The sequence below is a fragment of the Poecile atricapillus genome, chromosome 28, assembly GCF_030490865.1.
Source record: "Poecile atricapillus isolate bPoeAtr1 chromosome 28, bPoeAtr1.hap1, whole genome shotgun sequence".
NCBI classification, from domain to species: Eukaryota; Metazoa; Chordata; class Aves; order Passeriformes; family Paridae; genus Poecile; species Poecile atricapillus.
The window spans coordinates 1,400,240-1,413,918 of NC_081276.1; the positions used below are offsets into that span (position 1 = coordinate 1,400,240).

At 50.9% G+C, this 13,679-nt stretch overlaps 1 protein-coding gene across 3 annotated transcripts in view; it reads left to right on the forward strand.

Moving 5' to 3' along the window:
- Nucleotides 1-4,215: 4,215 nt before the first annotated feature.
- Nucleotides 4,216-13,679, forward strand: part of CRTC1 (CREB regulated transcription coactivator 1) — a 43,037-nt gene continuing 33,573 nt past the window's right edge. For 2 of the 3 annotated variants that reach the window (XM_058858901.1, XM_058858900.1), the window contains exon 1: nucleotides 4,218-4,420. In XM_058858901.1, the coding sequence (XP_058714884.1) occupies nucleotides 4,244-4,420 (177 nt within the window). In that variant the 5' untranslated portion in view covers nucleotides 4,218-4,243. Of the gene's footprint in view, nucleotides 4,421-13,679 lie in introns of all 3 variants that reach the window. The other variant, XM_058858898.1, reaches the window with a different exon arrangement.

The window sequence follows — 13,679 nt, forward strand, 5'->3', positions numbered from 1 at the left end:
CGGTGTCCCTCACCCTCCCCGTCCTGGGAAAGCTCTCAGGGACAGCCTGGAAGGGTTTTGGCTGCCAGGGAGGTTCTGGAGGATGAAATCCAGCGAGGAGCACCAGCAGCTCCTCCTGGAGGAGGAGGAGGAGGAGGATGAGGAGGATGAGGAGGATGAGGAGGAGGAGGAGGAGGATGAGGAGGAGGAGGAGGAGGAGGAGGAGGTTTTTTGGCAGATGTGGCCACAGCAGCCCCGGCTCTCGGGGTTTCTTTGGTTGCTCCGGTGTCTCAGTTACCGAAATCTTTTCCCAAACACGTTTGGAAAGAGCCGGAGCTGCTGCCCTGGGGATCCCAGCACGGCTTTGTGGTGAGGTGGGGCAGTTCAGGGGGGGCAGTTCAGGGCAGTTTAGGTGGGGCAGTTCAGGTGGGATGGGGCAGTTCAGGGCAGTTCAGGTGGGGCAGTTCAGATGGGGCAGTTCAGGTGAGATGGGGCAGTTCAGGGCAGTTCAGGGCAGTTCAGGTGGGGCAGTTCAGGTGAGGTGGGGCAGTTCAGGTGGGATGGGGCAGTTCAGGTGGGGCAGTTCAGGGCAGTTCAGGGCAGTTCAGGTGGGATGGGGCAGTTCAGGTGGGATGGGGCAGTTCAGGTGGGGCAGTTCAGGGCAGTTCAGGGCAGTTCAGGTGGGGCAGTTCAGGTGAGGTGGGGCAGTTCAGATGGGGCAGTTCAGGTGGGGCAGTTCAGATGGGGCAGTTCAGATGGGGCAGTTCAGATGGGGCAGTTCAGGTGAGATGGGGCAGTTCAGATGGGGCAGTTCAGGTGAGGTGGGGCAGTTCAGGTGGAGCAGTTCAGATGGGGCAGTTCAGGGCAGTTCAGGTGGGGCAGTTCAGGTGAGGTGGGGCAGTTCAGATGGGGCAGTTCAGGGGGGATGGGGCAGTTCAGATGGGGCAGTTCAGGTGGGATGGGGCAGTTCAGGGCAGTTCAGATGGGACAGTTCAGGTGAGGTGGGGCAGTTCAGGTGGGATGGAGCTCAGAGATGTCCCCAGATGTGCTCGAGGTGAGGCAGGAGACAGAAATGAGGATCCAGGGAATGGCACAATTCCCTGGGGCAAGGATGAAGCCTGGCACCCATGAAAAGCTCTCCCTGCCCTCAGCAGCCCCCAGACCCACCCTGAGATGCCCCAGCAGCCCCAAATGTGGTGTCTGAGAGAAGTTTGTGCTGCAAACCCGGGTAAAACGCGGGGATTTCAGGAAGCAGCGTCCCTGTTCACACTGGAATTCAATCTGATAAAGCTGAACAGGGAAACAATGAGAATTGAGGGAGGTTTTTAAGGGAGGAAGCTGCAGCCCCCTCTCCTTTGCCTCCCAGGCCATCTGCATTCCTTCCCCAGGAACCAGGAGTGGAGATCCCATCTCAGGAGATCCAAAAAAGGGGGAATTTATCAAACTCCATCTCAGGCACTTCATCTTGTGGTGCTGTAGGAGAGGCAGAGTGGCAGCTGGGGCTGGAGATGTTTGATATCAGCACCTTCGGGATGAAATCCAGGACAGCTCCGCCAATTATTTATCATTGTCTCGCTCCTCGAACAACGTGGATAATCAGTATCTCCCCGTTAAATCTGGATGATTGATGTGCTTTTAGCATGACAGGCCAATCCTGCAGGTCGTGTGCTGCTCGTGTACACAGCCAGAGGGGATTTTAGGGAAAATGGTGTTTATTCCCGCTGGAAAATAGGGAAGGGGAAGGAGCAACATCTGCCAGGAGTGAGGGAGGAAAGGCTGGTCCTGGATGAGCTTTCCCGAGATGGTATCTCACCTTGGAAATGCTAAGTGCAAGTTGGCAGCCAGGATTTAGGCTGGGACGTGACTTTGTGGCTGATCCCGAGCCTGGAATGAGGATTCACCCATCCATCAGCGGGATCTGGGTGGGAAATGCTGAGAAAAGAGTGTTGGGGTGACTGCTCTGGGGTCTGCTCGGTGGGGTTGGCACTTCAGGGACTTTCTAAACACGGGGAGCACTTTAGGAAGGAGTTGATTCCACACAGGCTGCAGAAGTTTTCCTCAAATCAAGCCCCGAGGAGTTTCAAACCTCCACGCATTAAGTGATTTTAGCAAACAAAGAAATGGCAATTCCCTGGCTCCGAGTTAACGGATTCTTTATTAATTAATGTTCTGCCTTCCACCGGTTAATCGATTCTCTCATGTTAATTAGTCCTCAGGCTCAACCTTTCTCTTCATCTGGGGTGCTGATCCCCCTGTGCTGGTCCTCTTGTGCTTTGAAGTTTCACTGCTAAGGCAGGACCCTGTTCCCAACGCCCTGCTCATTATCTGGGGGAGTTGTTAATTAATCCTGGCTCTTGATGTGGCTGCTCCTGTGATCCCCAAGCTCTGCTGTGTCCATCCTTCAGGACAGACCTGCGAGCCCAAAGCCTCATTTTCCTGCTGCAGGAATTGAAAAGAAATAAACCAGGGCGTGAAGGAGAACTCGGGCTGGTTTTATTTCAGTTACAGGTGATTTTTCCATGAAATCCTGATAAACCAAGTCCTGAGTTTCCCTCATTCCAGTGAGGTGGGAGCATGGCTAAAGTCGATTTTTCAGCAGGAGACTGAGCAGCCACCACGGAGGGACCGGGACAGGGACAGGGATGGGGACAGGGATGGGGACAGGGATGGGAACGGGAATGGGAACGGGGAAGGGGACAGGGATGGGGACAGGGATGGGGACAGGGACAGGAATGGGACAGGGATGGGGACAGGGATGGGAACGGGAATGGGAACGGGGAAGGGGACAGGGATGGGGACAGGAATGGGACAGGGATGGGACAGGGATGGGGCAGGGATGGGAACAGGGACAGGAATGGGGACAGGGATGGGGACAGGGATGGGACAGGGATGGGGACAGGGATGGGGACAGGGACAGGGATGGGGACAGGGATGGGGACAGGGACAGGGGATGGGGACAGGGGATGGGGACAGGAATGGGGACAGGGATGGGGACAGGGACAGGGATGGGAACAGGGATGGGACAGGGATGGGGACAGGGATGGGGCAGGGATGGGACAGGGATGGGGACAGGGATGGGAACAGGGATGGGACAGGGATGGGGACAGGGATGGGGACAGGGATGGGGACAGGGACAGGGATGGGAACAGGGATGGGAACAGGGATGGGACAGGGATGGGACAGGGATGGGGCAGGGATGGGGCAGGGATGGGGACAGGGATGGGAACAGGGATGGGACAGGGATGGGGACAGGGATGGGGCAGGGATGGGAACAGGAATGGGACAGGGAAGGGGCAGGGATGGGAACGGGGATGGGGACAGGGATGGGGACAGGGATGGGAACAGACAGAGCCTGGAACCGGGACAGGAACGGGAACAGGGACAAGGTCCGGGATCAGGATTAGGACAGACACAAGAACAGGGGCAGGGACAGGACACGGGAGCGGGGCAGAGACAGGGATAGGGACAGGAGCGAGGATGAGGATGAGGATGGGGATGAGGATGGGGATGGGGATGAGGATGAGGATGAGGATGAGGATGAGGACGGGGATGAGGATGAGGATGGGGATGAGGATGGGGATGAGGATGGGGATGGGGATGGGGATGAGGATGGGGATGGGGATGGGGAGGATGGGGATGGGGATGAGGATGGGGATGGGGATGAAGATGAGGATGGGGATGGGGATGAGGATGAGGATGAAGATGAGGATGAGGATGAGGAGGATGAGGATGGGGATGGGGATGAGGATGGGGATGAGGATGAGGATGGGGAGGATGAGGATGGGGATGGGGATGAGGATGAGGATGAGGATGAGGATGAGGATGAGGATGGGGATGAGGATGAGGATGAGGATGAGGATGAGGATGAGGATGAGGATGGGGATGAAGATGAGGATGGGGATGAGGATGAGGATGGGGATGAGGATGGGGATGGGGATGAGGATGAAGATGAGGATGAGGATGGGGATGGGGATGAGGATGAGGATGAGGATGAAGATGAAGATGAGGATGAGGATGAGGATGAGGATGAGGATGAAGATGAGGATGAGGATGAGGATCGGGCCCGGGCCCGGGCCCCGCGCGCGCCCCCGCCCCGGGGGAAGCCCCGTCCCCGCGCACGCGCGCGCGCCCCCGCCCCCGCCGGCCCTCCCGCGCGCGCCCGGCCCCGCGCATGCGCAACCACCGCCCCCTCACCGCCCCCTCCCGCCCCGCCGCCGCCGCCGCGCAGGCGCCCTGGGGCCGCCCCCCCTCCCTGCGCCGGCGCATGCGCGTCGCCCCCCCTCGGCCGCGGGGAGGGGGATGCGGACGGGGGAAGATGGCGGCCTCGAACAACCCGCGGAAATTCAGCGAGAAGATCGCGCTGCACAACCAGAAGCAGGCGGAGGAGACGGCGGCCTTCGAGGAGGTCATGAAGGACCTGAGCCTGACCCGCGCGCACCGGGTGAGACTCGGCGCCGCCGCCCCCGGCTGAGGCGGGCGGGGGGGGGGGGTGTGAGGGGCGGCGCCCCCCCCGCGGAGCCCCTCGGGCCGGGGGCAGCGGCGGCGCGCGGCGGGCGGGGCGGGCAGCGCCCCCTGGCGGGGGCGGGCGGCGCCCGCGGTGGGGGGAGGCCCCCTCAGCCCCCCCCTCACGGCCCCCGTTCCCCCCCACCCCCGGTTTCGCGGCACCGGGCCCGGCCCGCGCCGCCCACCGGGCCCGCAGCATCCTCCGGAGACCGACACCTGCCGCGGGGGGAGGCCCCGGGGCCGCCCGCCGGAGGGTCGGGGCAGCGGCATCACGGCACGGCCGGAACGGGCCCGGCGGGGAGGGGGCTGCGCTGGGCTGGGCTGCGGCGGGGGCACCTCCGTGTCCCCTGCGAGGGGGCTGAGGAGGGTCCCGGTTCGTCACACCGGGACAGGCCCCGGCCCGGAGCGGGATCCCGGATGCTTTGCCGGTGTCTGAGGGGAGATCCCAATTGCATCACCCCGGGACAGGCCCGGCTCTGAGGGGGGATCCCGGTTCCATCACCTCTGGACAGGCCCCGGCTCTGGAGGGGTCTCATTTCCTTCCCCGGGGTCTGAGGGGGTGCCGGTTCCATCCCGCTGTCCGCGCCGGGCTCCTCATCCCGGGACAGTCCCGGCTCCGAGGGGAATCCCGCTCCCTTCAGCCTCGCCTGGAGCCTTCTCCCGCTCCTCATCCCGGCCCAGGCCGGGGGCTGAGCTCGGCTCGCAGCTCCGAGCAGGTGTCGCGGGTTCCTCGCTGGAGTCTCCGCTGGGCTCCGGTTCCCCAGCCCGGGGCAGCCGCAGTTTGGGGTCCCTCAGAGCCCCCCGGGGCATCCCCCGCTGCTCGGGCTGCGGGCACGGCAGCTGCCGGACTCGCTGTCGCCGGTGTTGTTCCCGTTACACTCCGCTTGTCGTAGGTGCAAATTGCTGCACTTCCAAAGCCTCCCTTGGCTGGTGATGTCTCTGCAAAGCCCATCAGCAGAAATTCCCGGCATATCCAATGCGCTTTCCGGGCACGAGATGCCTTTTCTGGTCCAGATTCAGGAATGTCAGGGCTGTTCTGTTCCTGTCTCACCTGCTTGTGTCAGTGTTTTGTTTTTAACTGTTTCAAGAGAATTTACGAGCCTGCTTGTGGTGGAAGCTTTGCAGGAACTACAGAACACACAGTTGGATTTGCTGTGAAAGGTTCCCTTTTATTCCTGTGTGTCAGGAGAGGGTAAATATTTGTTTTGAATTGGTGGTGCTGTTGGATGTAAAGTAAAGGCACCTGCCTGGGAAGGTGTGAGGCTGGAGTTCTGCTCGTGCTCACCTGGATGTTGGATGTTCCTGCTGGACTTAGCTGGGACCAAAGTGAGGATAATTTAGAGGTGTTTGTAGTCACTGGAATCATCTTGTGTGGCTCAGTATCCTGGGATTTTGCTTTCAGTGGTCAGTCCTTGCTGCCACTCCGGAGCTGAGTGTTCCTGAGGGAGTTCTTGGAATCTGCAATTACAGGTTGTCCTTCAGTTAACTCACAGCTTGAGCTCTCACCTTCTGCAAGAGAAGTCAGAATCCAGATTCATTTCTCCTGAACCCCATTTCAGTTTCTCCCAAATCCAAGCGCTCCTAACCCAGGTTTTGCGCTTGGAAACCCATCACACTTTCAAGAACCTGGTTTTGAGGAAAGAACCCAAGATGAATAACTTTTCTGAGCATTCTGGGTACTGAAGTGATGGAAACACTGACCAGAGAGCTGAGTAAAATGTCTCCTTTGTAGACTTTTTCTTTCAAATTCCATGATTTCATCAGGGTTTAAAATGCAGCATAAAAGCAAAAAGGGGTTAAGCACAACTTTGCTGTTTGCTCTCATTTTCATTTGGCAAGCAGCACGTTGCTGTCAGTTTGAAAACGCCTTACTCAGTTGGTGGAAGCAGCCCAAAATTTCTGTTGCCTTTTCATTATTAGTAATTGTCTTTTTTGCAATGTTTACCATCTTGTCTGCTTTATTGTTGGTTACTGCTAAGAGCAGAGGCAGAAATCCTCTCTGTCATGGTCATCTTCCACCTATTTATGATATTGGATCCATGTGGGATTTTTAAGTTCCGACCCAACCCCTCCTTTACTGCCCTGACCAAAACAAAGAAGCAGAAAAAAGAAAAAATCATGGAGAAAGGATAAACTTTGTTTTCCAAAGGGTTTCCCTGTTGAGTGGAGCAGCAGAGTCCTGTTTTTCAGCTGGCACAGTGGATTTTTGGCATTTCAGCTCTGCTGGGAGGCGCAGACCTTGCGCAGAGCGGAGGTGGGTGGTCGATGGAAGCTCTGGAGCTGCTTAATTGTCTTGTGAGTGGGACCTTGGTGTTCATAATCCAGAGCTTTCTGCCAGTCCCATAGTAACAAAGTGGGTGAGAAGAGGAGAGGGGGAGTTATTTTTTTTTTTTTCACCGTGACATTGACTCCTGTTTTTTGTTTGTGGCTCTCCTCCTTTCCTTTTTTTTTTTTTTTTCCTCCGAGGATTGGAATTTCAGCACTGCACTGATTTCTGGGCTTGTTTACCAGGGCTTGTCTCAATTTCTCAGCCCAGGGATGCTTTGATGCAGCTATTTACTTATCCGAGGCTGTTGCTGCCCTTTCAAATTGTAATTAACCAAAAAATTAACGTGCAGATAGTGCTGAGCCCTTCAGTCTGTGACTCTTAAAATGCTCTAAAATGTAGGATTTTTTAAAGACAATTTGTGACCTGCATTTTAAGATTGGTTCTTGTAGGAGATTTTCTCAGGTTTCCAGGATTGTTTTGTTTTTTAATATTCACTTAAAGTCACTTAATTTTGAGGGCTTTCAGCCAGAGCTGTGTTTGAGCTCCCTCTGATGGGCCTTGCAGTCTTATCTTGGAAAAAAAAGACCCCCCCCAAACTCCAAAAAGCTTCCAGTGGGTGCTGTCTCCCAGCTCTGCCTGCCCTGGAACAAACCCAGGGAATTAAACCCAGGTTAATGGTGATGTTTGGAAACATTGTGCAAAATTTCATCACCCTTTGCTTCTGTATTTCTAGGTGTTATCCAAAGTTCTGCGTGGCTTTTGTTGAGTTTCTGGAAACCATGTGAAGTAAAAAGTCAGTGTTTATATTTTAAACCTGGCTAATTTTAATACAAAATCCTGTTGTAGTTTAATTTTGTCAAGTGGAATATGTTGTAATAGCATAGATTTGATTTTTATCTGAAATAAAATTGAAGAGAAACCCCACAGTTTGTGATGGAGTGTGTGTAAACCCACACACATCCCCTTGCCACAAAATTTGTACTTAAAAATGAGCCACTCAGTGGTTTTCTGGTTCTTGTTGGCTGTGGAAGAGATCAAAATGTCTCTTTGTACATTCCCAGCTCAGCGCTGGTTGTAGATAATATGCAAAACAGTATTTAAAAGCTTAGTTAAATCAGGAATGCTAATCTGCTTTTAAAAATGAGAAACACTAATGATGATGATGATACAGAGCTTCAGTGCTTCCTGATGTCTTCAGCAGGTTTTTATTAATTAATGTGATACAAAAGAAATTCCCAATGACGTAAGAGTGGTTTTGAATGTCTTAGGGATGTTAAAGAAATGCATCAAAATCAGGACTGAGCTCTCCTAGCACAGAGATTGCTGCTTCCAGCTGGCAGCTCAGGTTAAAAGTGAGTTTCTCTCCAAACACAAATGTGAATTTTTCAAGCTCTAGAGGGTACTTTTTTCTTCATGAACTTTCCCGAAGTTTGGACCCCGAGTTTGCACATTTCCAGACCAAGAAATGAGTGATTTGTGCTTCATCTGTGCTCACTCCCTGGTGTGATGCATTTCATTTTCTGATGAATGCCAGGATCGCTGAGGTTGGAAAAGCCCGTCCCCAGCTTGTCCCCACCGAGTGCCACCTCCAGGGCTGGGGACTCCAAACTCTCCAGGATCTGAGCACCCTTTCCATGCAGAAATTCCTGCTGGTGTCCAGCCTGGAAAACCTGAGGCTGTTTCCCCTTTTGTGGAGCTTTTTGGCCATCCTGAAGCAGGAGCCCAAGCAAAGCAGGGAGTTTGGAACCCCCAGAGCTGCCACCTCGGGCTGTGGCATCACAGGCTGGGTTTAATTCTTTGAAAGAATGTTTGTAAATGAGCAGGATGAGAGGCAGAGGGGACCTGCCAGGGCACAAAGAATCTCTGTTCTTGTGCAACCCTTGGCTTCCCTCAGCCTGCCTGAGCTGTCCAAGGTAAACACGGAGCTCTGCTGTGCCATCCTGGGAAACTGCAGTGAGCAGGGCAAGGTTTCTTCTGGCAAACCCAGGCAGCTTTTGTTGGAATTTTTAATTATTTTATTTTTTTTTTTTTAAGGAGACAATGACTTTTTTACTGATTGTCCCATCACTCCCACACAGCACAGCTGCTGCTGGACAAAGTCTCTCTGTGTGCAGTGGCCAAATCCCTGGGTGTTAATGATGTAGCAAAGCTGGGAAGGCTCTGGGAGCACGTGAGGCTGAATTGTACAACTGCTGCATTTTGGGTGTTTGGTTGTAATTCTCAGGGTGAACATGTGGGACTCAGCTCCGGCTGCTGCGCTTGGGTTTTATTTAGCATCAGCACTGGGTGGTAATTTGCATTTATAGAAGGTGCTCGTTTAGGAAGAGAATTTGTTCTCAAGGTGAGCTACAGTCGGTTTTTCCTGTTCTTTGGGGTTGATTTGGGGTTTTCCCCTCAAGCAGCAGAGGGGAGCTGAGCCTGTGGTCACATTGAAGAGGGGGAGGTGTGGATGCTGATTCTCTTGGTTTACCAGACAGAAATTGAAATTTGTGGTGCTGTCTTTATCTGTGACTGTCCAAGTGACAGAGATGCCAAAGCCCTCGGGGACAGGAGGGGCTGGTGCTGTGTTAATCTGAGCTCTGTCCTGGCCAGGGGCAAACAGGATCTCTACATGACTAAATCACCACCCCACAAAACACAGCCACAGGAACTGAGCCTCAAAATAGTTCTCAAGGATATCTGGTATTGAAAAATTATTTTAGTAGCAATGTGGCCTGAGGGTGAATTATCTTCAGGATCTGTGAGATGGAACAGAAAAGGAGATGTTCCTCTCCCAGCACAAAGGAAAAGGAGGGGAAACCCCAGGGCCTGGAAAGCCCAGTGGTTGTGGTTGTGTCAGGACATGGGCTTGGGAACCATTTTTACCTGTTCTTGGGTTTCTCTATCAGATTAGTTCTTATCAATTTTTTTTTGTCGAGTAAACTGCATTTTTATTTTTCTAACTCTGTCAGAAACAACATTTATTGAAATCTGCCGTCCATCAACCCCCTGCTCCTCTCACTACCACTTTGTTCTTCATTTTATTATCAATTTATCAATGCCATTGATTTTGGTTCAGAAGCACTTCCTGCACTTTAGGAATAGCAAAGCCCTGACTTTGCTGAGGCAGCAGCACCAGGCAAATTTCAGTGAGAGTTTTCACTGCTGTGTCCAGCACTGTGTTCAGTCAGTGTGGCCACGTGTGGCTACAGCAGGATGGACCAGATTAAACCAAACCCATCAATTTGGGGCTTTTGGGGAGGAGTTGAACCCAAATTTCCTGCACTGTGTGAATTTTCTGTAAGAAATTCCTCCCTGTGAGGGTGGGGAGGCCCTGGCACGGGTTCCTTGGATAAGTTGTGGATTTCCCATCGCTGGAAATGTCCAAGGCCAGGGTCTGGGAGCAGTGTGGGATAGTGGAAGGTGTCCCTGCCTATGGCACAGGGTGGAATTTGGTGATTTTAGGGTCTTTCCAACCCAAACCACTCTGGGATCCTGTGAAATTATCCAGTGTTATCGAGCACTTTCACTGTCGTGGTAATCAAACACTAATTTGGCAAAAAACAGACATCCTCTCAAAAATGATCAATAAGGATTTAACCAAAATGTATTAAAGGCTAAATACTTATCTGTGTTCTCCATTATCCATCAGTGACTGCAGAGGAACATTTTCTTGGGCAGTGGAAGGGCAGTTTGCTCCATGGCCCTGACAGCATTGATCACTCCCTAATGCTCTGTTCCACACTGGCATCGGTATTTTTGTGCCTAATGCAGGATCTGAAACTCAAGTAGACTTCAAGGCACTTTTCAGCAAATGTAAAGCTGTATCTTGAGGAAAAAAAAAAGTAAAGAAATCTTTTCTGGGTTAAAACCATCCCTGGTTGTGCTGGCTGGAGCTCTACACTGGTGTTTTTGGAGCTGTGCTGGAGAAGCTGTTGCTGAGGGGTTCCTGAGGGTTTGGGGTGAGGGAGTGAAAAGCAGCAAATTCAAAATCAGGTGGTTTTTTTTTTTGGGAACAGGGTTCATTTTGTGCCAGTGACCGGCTGTGACCTCGCTGCTGCTTCACTTTATTTTTCTTTTGGTCTCAACTCCTCACATTTTGTTAAACAAATGTGGTCCCAAAGGCTTTGGTGTCTCATCCCTGGGAGCATCCAAGGCCAGGTTGGACAGGGTTGGAGCAGCCTGGGATGGTGGGAGGTGGCTCTGGATGATCCCTAATGTCCCTTCCCACCCAAACCATTCTGGAATTCTGTGAGCTGAAGGCAGCAGCTGGATGGAGTCTTTATTATCAGCATCTCTGGAGTTAATCTTTCAAATGTTGCTTTGATTTGTTTGAAAGGATTTGCATTTCGTGCTGTTGGAAGTGATATCCAGGAATGAGGATCCGTGAGGATTTCCAGCAGTGCTTGTGGAGCCAAGGGAGCATTGAACAGTCCCTCTTTATCATTTTATGTTTTTATGTTTTGGCCTGATCTCCTTGGGACTTTATAATTTATAAAGTTGTAACCAAGTGTTGATAACAACCTTGTTTTGCAAATTATTTCTCGGGAATTAAAAATTCTTCTCCTTGTACCAGAACAATCCTTTGCAATCAAACAACAACACCACACACCCACAAGAAACAGCTCTTAAATAATGAAGTGGAGGAGGCTGAAGTGCTGCAGCTTGAGGCTGCAGCAAGAATTCCACAGCCCTGGCTGAAAGTCTCTGCTTCACAGGCAGATTTTCTCCAAGTGTCTTTTCCTTCCTTTGCCTGGTCTATCACTTTTCCTGATGATTGGGAAAATCTCCTCTGTGCTCTCCCCGCTGAGCTGCTCACTGGTGGTTTTACTCTGCTTTACTTATCACTCCAGAGCAGTAAGATGTGTTAACTGCATGCTGCAGCTCTGTCAGATGAATTTTCAATTAATTTTGGTACCCAGCTATTACTATTTATGTGAATATTATTTTCCTTGGACGGCCGAGGTCTCGGAGGGGAGGGAATTGGAGTTGATATCCCAAAATATATGAATTTCCAGGCAGATGGTGATAGCTCCCACCTCAGACAGAGGAGCAGTTGTTAGTGACAGGATGGGGCCTCTTCAGACCTGTTGGAGGAGCAGCTCGTGAAGCTGTGCAGGAGATTTTTCCAGCTCTGGAGCCTCAAAGTGGGATTTCAACATCTGTAAGCTGGATTAAAGGAATAAAAAAACCTCAGTGGGAGAAGGGCAGGCAGGGATTGATTGTTTCATACCCTGACTTCTCACTTTTTGATTCCTTGCAGAGTCTCAGTGTAGATCGGATTCCTGGCAGCAAGAGGGATGGAGAATATCTGATTTAATATTTATTTAATATCTTAAATATTGCACAAGTTTCCAGCAGCCAGCTCAGATTCAAATGTCTGATTGACCTTCTCCTTGTAATTAGATTTGCCTCTGGTTCAGGGAGATGATTGTGCTGAATGAGCCTTTTGCATTCGAAGAATTTGGACTCTGATGATATTTTGGATATTTTTGATGCCTGAAGGCTTGGCTGATGCCACATTTTCAAGCCACAAACAATTTTCTGTAGTTTTTGGCCACTCTGAGGGCAGAGTGAGGTGCCCCTGAACCCCAAAGAGTGCAAACATGTCCTGCTTGGCTCCTAATTTACGAAACTTATAGGGTTACATAACTGAATTTTCATTCTTTAGCTAAAAATAAAAAATGGAACATAAAAGCTATTTTTATCGTACTTAATGAGGGCATCTCTGCTTTTATTTCAGCTTTTCTGAGGCATTTCAATAGGAGGAATGGGGATGGTTGAGGAACTTTTTATTGAAGCTGGATGATTGTTTCCTGGCGTTCTCCATCAGATCCCTGCTCAGAAGGAATATTTGCTTTAAGAAAAGAAGGTCCCTTTTAACTCAGCCTTTTCTGTGATAAATTTATTTTAGGATGGTTTATAGTAATCAGTGCTGTGTTGCACCTCAACTGTGTGGGGCAGGGCTGTGTCTCTGCTTTTTGGGGTTTATTTTTGGGGTCCCTTTCTGGGTTTGCTTTGTCTCCTGTTCTCACCCAGGTACCCAAAGTTTGCTGATAAATCAAAAGCCATCCTTCCCTCCCAATTCTCCACACAATTCATCCTTAGCTAATAACACAAAAATAAACAAGATTCAGAGAGCGTCGAGCTCCATCTAAATAGAACCAAAAGAATTCTTCACCTTCTGGATATCAAATAAGAAACCAACTTCAAGCAGGAGCCCTCTCCTCTGCTTTTTCTTGAATTATCAGCAGCATCCACGCCTGCCTCTCGCTGGAAGCCTCGCAGGGAAGGAGGGTGGCACTCGCTGAGCTGCCACGGGCTGGGGTTTGTTTTTCAAAGCTCTCAAATCAGGTTTGGTGCCTGTTGTAGCTTTGCTTGGCTCCCTGCCCGGTGATAGAGCACAACTCGGAAGAATAGTCACTATTTTAAGGCTCCAGTTTGCTGTATCCTGTTTTTGCTGCTCAGTTGTGACTGTGAAGTTTTAAACAGTAAACCTTTGTTCACCAGAAATAGCAAAGTGTTTTTAAACACCGAGTCGTAGCCTGTGCATTAAGTTTTATTCTTTATTATTATGGCCTTGTTTGTTTATTCAAATTTTTGCAAGGTGTGTTCCTAATGATTCTTTGCCCTCGACCCCCCAGTGATTCATATTCATTCATTTTGGGGAGGAAAATGCAGTTTTTCCTCTGTTTTCAGTGTTCAGAGACAAGAAAAGCAATAAAACAGAAATAAAGAATAAAAAACAATCACAGTATTAAATGGTGTTGCTTCCTCTCTCCCCTTTCTGGTTCGTTTTCTTTGGGTTCACAAGAAAAAAATCAATTTGTTTTTGTGAAAAAAAAGAAAAACTATTTATTTTCTTTAAAAAAAAAGGATTTGAGTGCACTGTTTGGGGGTTGTAAATAGTGTTGGGGTGTGAGATCTTTCCACTTTCACAGCAATTGGA